The sequence below is a fragment of the Penaeus chinensis genome, chromosome 10 (genome assembly GCF_019202785.1).
Source record: "Penaeus chinensis breed Huanghai No. 1 chromosome 10, ASM1920278v2, whole genome shotgun sequence".
Taxonomy (NCBI): domain Eukaryota; kingdom Metazoa; phylum Arthropoda; class Malacostraca; order Decapoda; family Penaeidae; genus Penaeus; species Penaeus chinensis.
In genome coordinates this window covers 9,497,564-9,507,563 of record NC_061828.1, presented here as the reverse complement: position 1 = coordinate 9,507,563, position 10,000 = coordinate 9,497,564, and the positions used below count along the sequence as shown (strand labels likewise).

Genomic DNA, 10,000 nt, shown 5'->3' with positions numbered 1-10,000 from the left:
CTTATTTCCCTGTTTTGCTCTCTACTAATGACTTCTTTTCTTTTGCTTACACCTAAACCAGGCTGAATCAGAGGTATGTGTTACTCTTTTATATACTGCGGCCAAGGCATGCTGTTAACGTTGTTTATTTCTACACTAAAAAGGCAGCGAAGACAAACCATTAAAGATTTTCTCGTAGGTCTGAGATAAAGGAAAAGGAATTGTAGTTCTTGGTGTACAGGAAGCTCATTTGAAGGAGAGGTGCTTGAAGAATGCTTGCAGGTCTTACTACTGAAGAAAGTTATTCTCTCCTTTGTTATATTTCTCATCCAGTCAAATACTTCATGCATTTGTATTATCCTTTAGGAGGAGTACCTATGGATTATTAAGAAATTGATGTTTCAGTTTCACCCAGTGGCATATAAAGTTACATATAAAATATGAATGGTCAGTTGTGTTTTCCATAATTGCGATTAATTACTGATGGATCAAAGAGAAAATTTTCATATTTTCATATATCTAGAGAAAGTTGCAGGCAAACTATTGCAGAACTATTTGTCAACAAGAATTTGTTATGGAATCTTGATAACTGACACTCCTTAGATTATTTGACGACTAAATCATTATTGAACACTAAATTCCCTTTTGTTTAGTTTTATTTGTTTTTCTTCTCATGGCAGTTTTACATACTACAGCAGCATCACACCTTATACCTTATATGCTTCCTGAGGCTTTCTCTGTGACTTTAGTAGATGGCTGTGGTTGATCATGTGTATGATAGTTCTTGGCCTTCAGCAATTCTTCACCATTGTCAATTTTGATACTGGTTCTTTAGAATTTCTTTTGCTACTTCATGACTTCATAACTTCTCCCTGCCAGACCCTTGAGCATGACCGATTCAAGGAAGCCCTTAATAAGCAGCGTGATGATGATGCTGGGCTTTTGGAGGCAAAGGTCAATGCATCTCTAGAGAAGCAAAAGCAACAGCTTGAAGTTGAATACAAGTAAGAAGACATTTATATAATTTTTGTATGGTCTACCCTATAACAGTTAATGATTTCTTTTACTATTTTTGTGTTATTTTGAAATTTAACAGTTACTTCATTTACTCATATTATTCCTCATATGTTCAAGACGTAAGGTAGCCCAGTTGCGTGAGGATTTGGAAAGTGAACTGAGGGCACAACTGAAACGTCAAGCTGCAGCACACAGTGACCATCTTGCTGATGTGTTGACCGTCCAAGAGAAGGAGCTTGAAACAAAGTAAGGAAAACCCAAGTGTTGATTATTTCAAGGGACATTACTGAGAGCACTTAAGATGAATCAAGTTCTTAAGATTTTTATATTTTTTTGTACTTTGTAATAAAATGATTTATTCATTATTCTAGGTGGTCAGAACTGCTTCAGGATAAAGTCCAGTCAGAGAAAGACAAGTACCTTAGTTCTGTTGCTGTCATGCAAGGCCAGCTGGATGGGCTGAAGGTGTGTATTTAGATGTCTTCTGATTATTGGGCTTCTTTGCAAGTTGTTAAGCTTATCCTATATACCTTTTCCATTTGAATATTTTGAAACACTTAATTAACTCTTTGGAGCTGAGTGGTTTACTACAAGCTTATGAGCTAATGAGTTGTAGCAGATGTTACACAGTCTTGAATGTACATGAATATTTTGTAGTAACCTATTTCCAGCTCAGACACTTAACCACTTAACGACAGATCACATCTATAGATGTCAAAACAAACCAGTCGAAATGTGGTGTGCGGCTGTACGCTGCAGTGGCGCGCCAAAGTGTTACGGCGCTACGGCTTGATTTACCGAACTCCTGTGTTCAAAGTCGGCGCATTGCCATTGATTGCCAGAGCGTAGAGTTTTTTTTTTTAGTTTTCTTCACCCGTCACCTAGGGGTTAATCATGCCCATCAAATCTAAAAACATATGTGACCTGTCCCTCCCCATTAAGCAAGTAATATTTTATGTGACTTCATTTAAAGGGGTTATATGTTTACCTATCGATGAATTCTTTGATTGATTTTTTGAAGATTAGGAGCCTATTGTGCTGAAATGTGCATATGAGAAATATTCCTTACCTTTTTATATATTGATCCTTGAAATGCTAGATTTACCTCTTTCATTTTATATTTGTGAAATTGATAGAAAACTTGGTTTAACAATATTATTTATTTTGTAGGGAAATACAAAACATGAAGAACGTGGGGCAAAAAAGCAAACTTGTTCATAGCTGTAATGACAATATACTATCATGCAGATGTAAAGGATTTAAAGTGGGGTTCTTCCTTTTTTTTTTTTTTTTTTTTTTTTCTTTTTCCTTAATTGAAATCTCAATATTTGCAGAATGCATTGACTGCCCGAGCTGATGTTGACAAAGCAGCATACTCAGCTCGAGAACTATGGCTTGCTTGCGAGTCTTTGAGGAGTGCTCTTAGGTAAGGGATAATACAAAAATTGGGATTTAAAAGCAGAACTTTTTTTTTTTTTTTTTTCCCCATTCTAACAAGATAATTAGAATCCAAATGAAATATAGTGTCAAGCTCATATAATCTTGCTTTGATTTTAAAATAGACCTTGAAAATTATTTTCATCATAACAGACTAGGCAAGGAAGGTGCCAAGTCATGGGAGGAACAGCTTAAACCACTGGAAGAACATATAACTGCCATCAAAACAGCTGGAGGTAAGGCAGACATTTTTATTTGTATATTTCAAATTGAACGTGATTTTGCAATACCATGTTCACTGTGTTACTTCAGTTTGGGGATGACATGCATGTACATGCTATGCCTACTGTAAGTCTAGTTTATTAATTGTGTTTCCATACAGATGGAATAGTGCTGAGTCACCAGTGAATCAATTAGTAGTTCTTCCTATCTTGCTTGTTTACCCATTTTCTTGATTTTTAGAAGTATGATTTTTGTTATATATATTTTTTGGTATAGTTAGTAACATTATGATAATTAATGTCAATAATGATAATAACAGCATCAATATTAATAGAATAAAAAATAAAATCGAGAAAACTCAAGGAAAGGGGAAATCAGGTTAGGTTACATATGTCTGCTAATTGATTCCTTGGTGGATGAGCACTGAAGGATCTGTCTAAGTGTTAACACATTTCACAAAACCAAACCACAGTGAACATTACATGCTCCAGGCGGTAATGGGTTAATAATGTAGTAATTTGAAACATTAGACAATTTGATTATGCTTTTAAGAACAAATACAGCACCAGATTGTTACTTGATTCTTGCCAGGTTTACAAATTTCAAATATTTATTTTCAGGTGAAAACTCTTATTTGAGTGCAGTGATAGGTGCTGTGGCAGAAGAAGCTCGAACCCGTGGTGTATATACAGAAGATGCCTTAAGAGAACGTTTCATTAAAGTGGATAGAATCTGCAAGCGTGTATCCATGATTGGAGACAATGGTGGATCTCTAATCAAGTGAGTCACTAATCATATTGAATTTAAAAAGCTTATGAAGATTTTTAAAGATGTTGATAATCAGTATTTTGGTTTTGTTATGTGTGCATATACACATTATGACTAATGCATTCACTGAATTATAGATTTGAAACATTCACCCTTCTGGAATATGAAAAAGGGTTAAGGTAACATTCTTTTCACATTTCTCATGACTTTCCAGGTACATGCTGTCGTATGTTCAAAGCTTCTTGATTCTAAATGCTTTTGAGTACTTGCCTGGCACTGAAGTTCGTGATGAAGAGGTTCCAGTTGACTCACTCTCTGTGTATGACATCTTAGCAAGAGCCAGGTGAGTTGATGGATAGTGATAAAGATGCCAGTATGTGTATATGAAGATGTATTAAGGGGACCATTACCATCAAAACCTGCTAAATTTCCTTATTTAGGCCTTTTCGATATTTTAGTAAACTTTCACCTTTGAAAACTTTTTTTTTTTCCTACTACTCCTCCTCCTCCTCCTCCTCCTCCTCCTCCTCCTCCTCCTACTTCTTCTCCTTCATGTCCTCCTCCTACTTCTTTTCCTCCTCCTTCTCCTCCTCCTCCTCCTCCTCCTCCTCCTCCTCCTCCTCCTCCTCCTCCTCCTCCTCCTCCTCCTCCTCCTCCTCTTCCTCCTCCTCCTCCTGCTCCTCCTCCTACTTCTCTTCCTGCTCCTCCTCCTCCTACTTCTCCTGCTTCTCCTCCTCTGTCTCTCAATCTGTTGTTTGTGTTAAATAGCTTCTGTACCTGATTTTATTTTTTTATTTTTTTATTTATTTTTTCCAGATATTGCCTGGACAAAGATGACCTTCTTCAGAGTGTACGCTACATGAACCTTTTGCGTGGAGAAGCTCGCAATGTTGCCTCCAGTTGGATCAAAGAGGCTAGGCTGACCCTCGAAACGCGCCAGGCAGCTGATGCTCTGCTGGCTCATGCTGCTGCTACAGCTGTCAAGGCACTTTGAAAGTTATGAGGATCTTTATTTTGTTTAGATAAATAAATTGGAATAATAGTTATTTTTATTACTTATGAAAACATCTGTGAGGCAAGTTTTCTGAATCAAGGTTGTTATAGCAGGCATACTTCAAAGATAAGCATGATTAAAATATCACATGAGCTAAATGTGGCAAGATAGGTTGTAAGCTCCAACTATTGTATACAATAAGTTAGTGATTGTTTTAAATGTGATTGTATTTCATCAAAATTATTAACAGTTTAAGTCAGATTTATTGTATTCAGTAGTTAGCAGCTTAAAGACTATAGTGTTACAGACAGTGCAAAATAGATCCATTTTAAACCTATAATATCAGCATAAGTCTAACCATGATAACAATGGACTGTTAATTTGTATCTAACTAAGAAATACATGCATCAAAGGACATGGGTTTTCATATTTTATATAGATGCATTGTTATTATGTGATATGTACATATTGTTCATAAACCTATAGAGAATCGTTAACTTTGGCAAATGAAATTAAAATAACAAGTGTTTTGTCTGATTCCATCCTAGTTTACATTCTGTTCTGATCATCTTCAGTTGGCTGAATTACTTTAATCTGGGGCAGTAAGTCATCTTTGTACAACAGCCTGTCACTTTGTGGTAACTATTGAAAGGTTGCCAGAATGTTTGTTAATTTGTCTTGTAAATGTTCTCATCTTTGAAATGCAATTTGTAAATAGATATACATGATGATATACTCATCTTTTGGTGAGGGTCATGTTCAAATATTCCCATGTAGAATAAAATGTAAGTATTTCTGAATATGTACCTAACCTGGTAAAACTTTATCAGTTGGAGTAATGATGTTTTACACTTTGAACAGCTCCATGATAAAAGGATTGCACTTGGCTTCCACTAACCTCAGTTCTGCCATAACCAGTATTGTCATTCCAAATAATTTAGTCTTCTCTTGTACCTTTACTAATGTTTAATTCTATTGGTCATTCTTTCTGGAAACATCTGGAAGGGATGATGCTTGAAGATTTTTTTCTAACTAGTCTTTTTCTAAAGACTACAAATTTTATTGAAATTATACCATCATCCAGTGAATTTGTGTTGCTTACATTTCCTCTGACATTTATACAAGAGAAGAAACACTGAAGTACCAATAATACAGAATATGCCAATGTATCATAAAATTGAGGTAGAAATTAAGTCTTATATCATTTGTCGGATATTTCTACTTTTTGAATGATAAAGAGTTAATTGAATTCCAGTTATTTGCTTATTAAGGTTATAGCAAAACAGTTGTGGGAAGTAGGTATAAGATGTAGTTATGGGTCTGTATAGCTACTGTTTTTCTAAGTAGGAGTTTCTGTTAACCTTGTGTCATTCAGAAACTCTACTATATATGCATTTATGATAATACAGAATAACCCATAACAAAAAGGAGATGAAGATATAGCAAGCAATATACATATGTTGAAAGTTAAACCAGTCTATTGATTATAGAGTTATCCTTGTTTTATCCTGAACACAAAAACAAGAAAGAAATAACTTGTTGGAAGTGAATATCATGAATAAACATCCCAGAAACATCTTATTATATATGGAAGTTCATTGTTTGTTTCTTCACATTTCATATCCTTTCTTAACCCAAATCTGACGGCATGGCATGTACATTCGTGCATACCCACTGAGTTTACTTCATCAATTGACTTTACACATAGATGGACACACTTGTACTTAGTCACCAATGAGCCAGTTACAAGTATTGCTTGTCTCGCCTGTTTACCCTTTTCCTTGATTTTTGAAAATATTTCATGTTATCTTATATTGCTCTGACTAATGTCTATAGCATTATAGTAATTATTTTTGTGAGTGAGTGAGTGAGTGAGTGAGTGAGTGAGTGAGTGAGTGATTGATTGATTGATTGATTGATTGATTGATTGATTGAGAGAGAGAGAGAGAGAGAGAGAGAGAGAGAGAGAGAGAGAGAGAGAGAGAGAGAGAGAGAGTGAGTGAGTGAGTGAGTGAGTGAGTGAGTGAGTGAGTGAGTGAGTGAGTGAGTGAGTGAGTGAGTGAGTGAGTGAGTGAGTGAGTGAGTGAGTGAGTGAGTGAGTGAGTGAGTGAGTGAGTGAGTGAGTGAGTGAGTGAGTGAGTGTGTGTGAGTGTGTGTGAGTGTGTGTGAGTGTGTGTGAGTGTGTGTGAGTGTGTGAGTGAGTGAGTGAGTGTGTGTGTGTGTGTGTGTGTGTGTGTGTGTGTGTGTGTGTGTGTGTGTGTGTGTGTGTGAGTGAGTGAGTGAGTGAGTGAGTGAGTGAGAGAGAGAGAGAGAGAGAGAGAGAGAGAGAGAGAGAGAGAGAGAGAGAGAGAGAGAGAGAGAGAGAGAGAGAGAGAGAGAGAGAGAGAGAGAGAGAGAGAGAGAGAGAGAGAGAGAGAGAGAGAGAGAGAGTGAGTGAGTGAGTGAGTGAGTGAGTGTGTGTGTGTGTGTAAAAATGAGCACAGCATTTTCCCAATGGCATTGAGTTGATATTACATTACATTCTTGAAATCCAGATTATACATGTTTAAAACCAAATACACCAGATACTTGAATGGAAGAAATGTCAAGCAGATACTTGAATGAAAGAAATGTCAAGTAAATTTTACAATTTCTTTGTACTGTCCAAAAAGAACGCAAGTTAAAACCTTACTTGTTTAATTGCAAGGATAATCAGCATTCCATGAAATGATATCGGGTAGAATGAAATAAGAAAGCACATACAAGAGAGAGCAATATTCTCAAATAAAAGAGGGGAGACTTCAATATTCTCAGTAACTAATAACAGAGGGGTGACTTCAATATTCTCAGTAACTAATAACAGAGGGGTGACTTCAATATTCTCAGTAATGAATCGCTTCATCTTGCATCAGAGTACCTTTATTAAAACCAATAGTGAAACAATAAATGGCCTTTTTTAGTAACTTCTAACTGCCTGTAATGAGTAGTAATGGGGTGTAGTAGTGTCGAAAAAAGCTTTTTAGGTCCAATACAAAAAAAAAAACACCCTAATTTGCAACCTGGAGTAATGCAACTTTCATTGCTGCAAAATCAAATATCAGACATCATTTCTAGAAAAGATAAGATATTGAAAAGTTCACATCACAGACTAAGAAATTTAATTGATATCCTTTAATGTTGGATCTGCATCAAGGTAATTCTGAGGGTTAAACAAAATATCTTATTTCAACTAGTATTGTTCATAATGAACTATAGTCTTCACACAGTTTTGTACCTTACGACATATGAATTAACTGATATTAATTGCAAATGACAGTACCATCAGATGGTGCATTTAAGTTCAACACATATTAGTAGTCCGATAAGAACAGTCAATCAAATTGGGAAAACCTGTATTAAAAACAAATGATGACTGCAGCAAGAGTTGTAATTTAAGACTCGGGACATGGAACTGAAACATTACAGAATGTTTTAAAATAATCATGTCTATGGAATTTAAACATTACTGAATGTTTCAAATAATGTGTCTGATATTATAATAGATATAAACTACAGTGGTAATATTTCATCCCTTTTTATTAACAAAGTCAGATATTTTATATATTTTTATCCCGGAGGCTATTTTATTGGTTATGCCACACATTTTAGTTGTCCAAATAATTGATGGCCAATTGTCATTCAAATTTTGCCTAAAGATATAGAAAAATCGTATTTTTAAAGAGTGATTTTTTATTTAAAAACTATCACCTATATATTGCTCTGCCTGAATAAAATGGGTGAATTAACGAAAGTAAATTGCAATAAACCGGTATGAACCATTCCTTCAATGTCACCCTATGAGTGACCTTGGCGTGCTTCTTAAAACACTTTCTTGATACGTGCACGAGTATGAATTGTCTATATCATGAACATCAAAAAAGAAAACAAGAAACTATTTATTACTTAGCGTCAATGTAATTTTACCCATAAATGTTCCTAACAACAACAAGATTGAACAAGTACAATGCATATATGACACAGACACCAAGATATTATTGGAACGGATTTGACAATTTAGAAGCCGCGTCGTCTGCCCTGCCAGACGAGTGCGAGACGGCATACGAGGAGCGTTAACTGCCGACTGGCCTTCATATTTCACCAAATTACTCGTCATTTATATAATGGCAGACTTAAAGATCGATACTGGAAATCCGGTGCTCGATGAGAAAATCACCGAGTGGTTGAAGTGGGATAAGGTATGCTTATTTTTTGTCGTATGTAGTGTTGATAACAGGTATCACTTGAAGTAATTTCAAACAGTTCCGTTTCCTTTGCATGTATTACAACATTTTGCTGATTACATGTTTTATGTAAAGAAAATAATAACTCCGGTAGTTTATTTATAAGAGAAAAAAGTGGGTATAGTCTAAACAACAGTAAGGGATATGAGCATATTTGTTTTTTCATTCCACGATTTTTCAAAAGCAAGGAAGGAGTGATAGTTTAAAGGTACTCTATGATTGAGATAATCATTAACACAGATTTTAGAAATACACATATATTTGGCCACGTTTGTAATTTTCAGGTTGATTTTGATGTTTTATTGATATATTCAGAAAACTTGTAAAGTAGGATATTAAAAACATACATTGATCCCAGTCTGGGGAAAAAGTACTGATGTTGACAAGTTGTTGATGGCTAGCTCTGTGTTTATATGTTATTGAAAGAGAACACACTTCTTGAAAATGTTTTAGGCTTTAGCACTGCAGTCTAGGCAAATATTTAAGATGCCCATAATTATATTTTTGGCATTTTACCGAGAGCGATGCACCCTCCAGAGAGAAGTCCCAAAACCAGGCTATCACATGAACTCAAAATCCAAAGCTAGCCTTTCCGATCTTCTATTTATTCCCAAGACAAGCCCCCTGCACCTCCCTTTATTAGCACTTTGCGCCAAATTACAGAAGACGCGATATTAAGAACTCTGGCTGTGTTGTGGAATTGGTCTCTGAGCGGTGACATGCAGCTGATATGTTCATCATTTTGCATAAATAGGAGGTTTCTGCAGCTATACCTGTATTGCTTATTTCTGTATTTCTTCTGCTCTATAAGATGGCAGTGTCAATTCCCCTCTATCTCTGTGTGTTGCTTCCAGCAACATTAACCGTAATTTTATCTTGGAAGCAAATTAGCTATGTTCTGCTCCAGTCCATTTTCAGTGGTCTAACACCATAGTGAATTGCTAAGCAGTTGTAACCTCCTTGCTTTGTTCTCTGACTAAAGCCAAAGAATTTTCTCACTTATATTATAGCAAGATTAAGCTGTGGTTAGTTACGTATATACAGATTTATTGTGGCTTTCATTGAAATAAAAAGATCAGCATGTTCTAAAAAAAGATTTATATTATTGATATAGCCACAAAAAGCAAAGATCATTTTTACAGTAAGCATTGTGAATGTAATAACATGTATTGTGAAGAATGTGGTTAAAAAATAGGTTAAGTGGCAGTAATTCAAACTTTTGTGTATACCGTAATAAGTTACAAATAACATTGTGGGTTAAATTAATTATTATGCAGGGAATAGATTGTGTTTGATAGCTTATTAATATTGAGTATAATGATAA

General features: G+C 35.4%; 2 protein-coding genes across 2 annotated transcripts in view; both read left to right on the top strand.

The window, feature by feature from the left end:
* The window catches only part of LOC125029839 (MICOS complex subunit MIC60-like), a 22,309-nt gene extending 16,420 nt beyond the window's left edge, over positions 1-5,889 (top strand). The window contains exons 13-21 of the mRNA XM_047620015.1: positions 62-73; positions 859-983; positions 1,114-1,242; positions 1,368-1,461; positions 2,331-2,422; positions 2,587-2,669; positions 3,276-3,435; positions 3,638-3,766; positions 4,240-5,889. Of these exons, the coding sequence (XP_047475971.1) occupies positions 62-73; positions 859-983; positions 1,114-1,242; positions 1,368-1,461; positions 2,331-2,422; positions 2,587-2,669; positions 3,276-3,435; positions 3,638-3,766; positions 4,240-4,417 (1,002 nt within the window). The 3' untranslated portion in view covers positions 4,418-5,889. The remainder of the gene's footprint in view (positions 1-61; positions 74-858; positions 984-1,113; positions 1,243-1,367; positions 1,462-2,330; positions 2,423-2,586; positions 2,670-3,275; positions 3,436-3,637; positions 3,767-4,239) is intronic.
* Positions 5,890-8,459: 2,570 nt separating this feature from the next.
* Positions 8,460-10,000, top strand: part of LOC125029676 (phosphoglucomutase-2-like) — a 33,359-nt gene continuing 31,818 nt past the window's right edge. Inside the window, exon 1 of the mRNA XM_047619729.1 lies at positions 8,460-8,631. Coding sequence (XP_047475685.1) covers positions 8,557-8,631 — 75 coding nt within the window. The 5' untranslated portion in view covers positions 8,460-8,556. The remainder of the gene's footprint in view (positions 8,632-10,000) is intronic.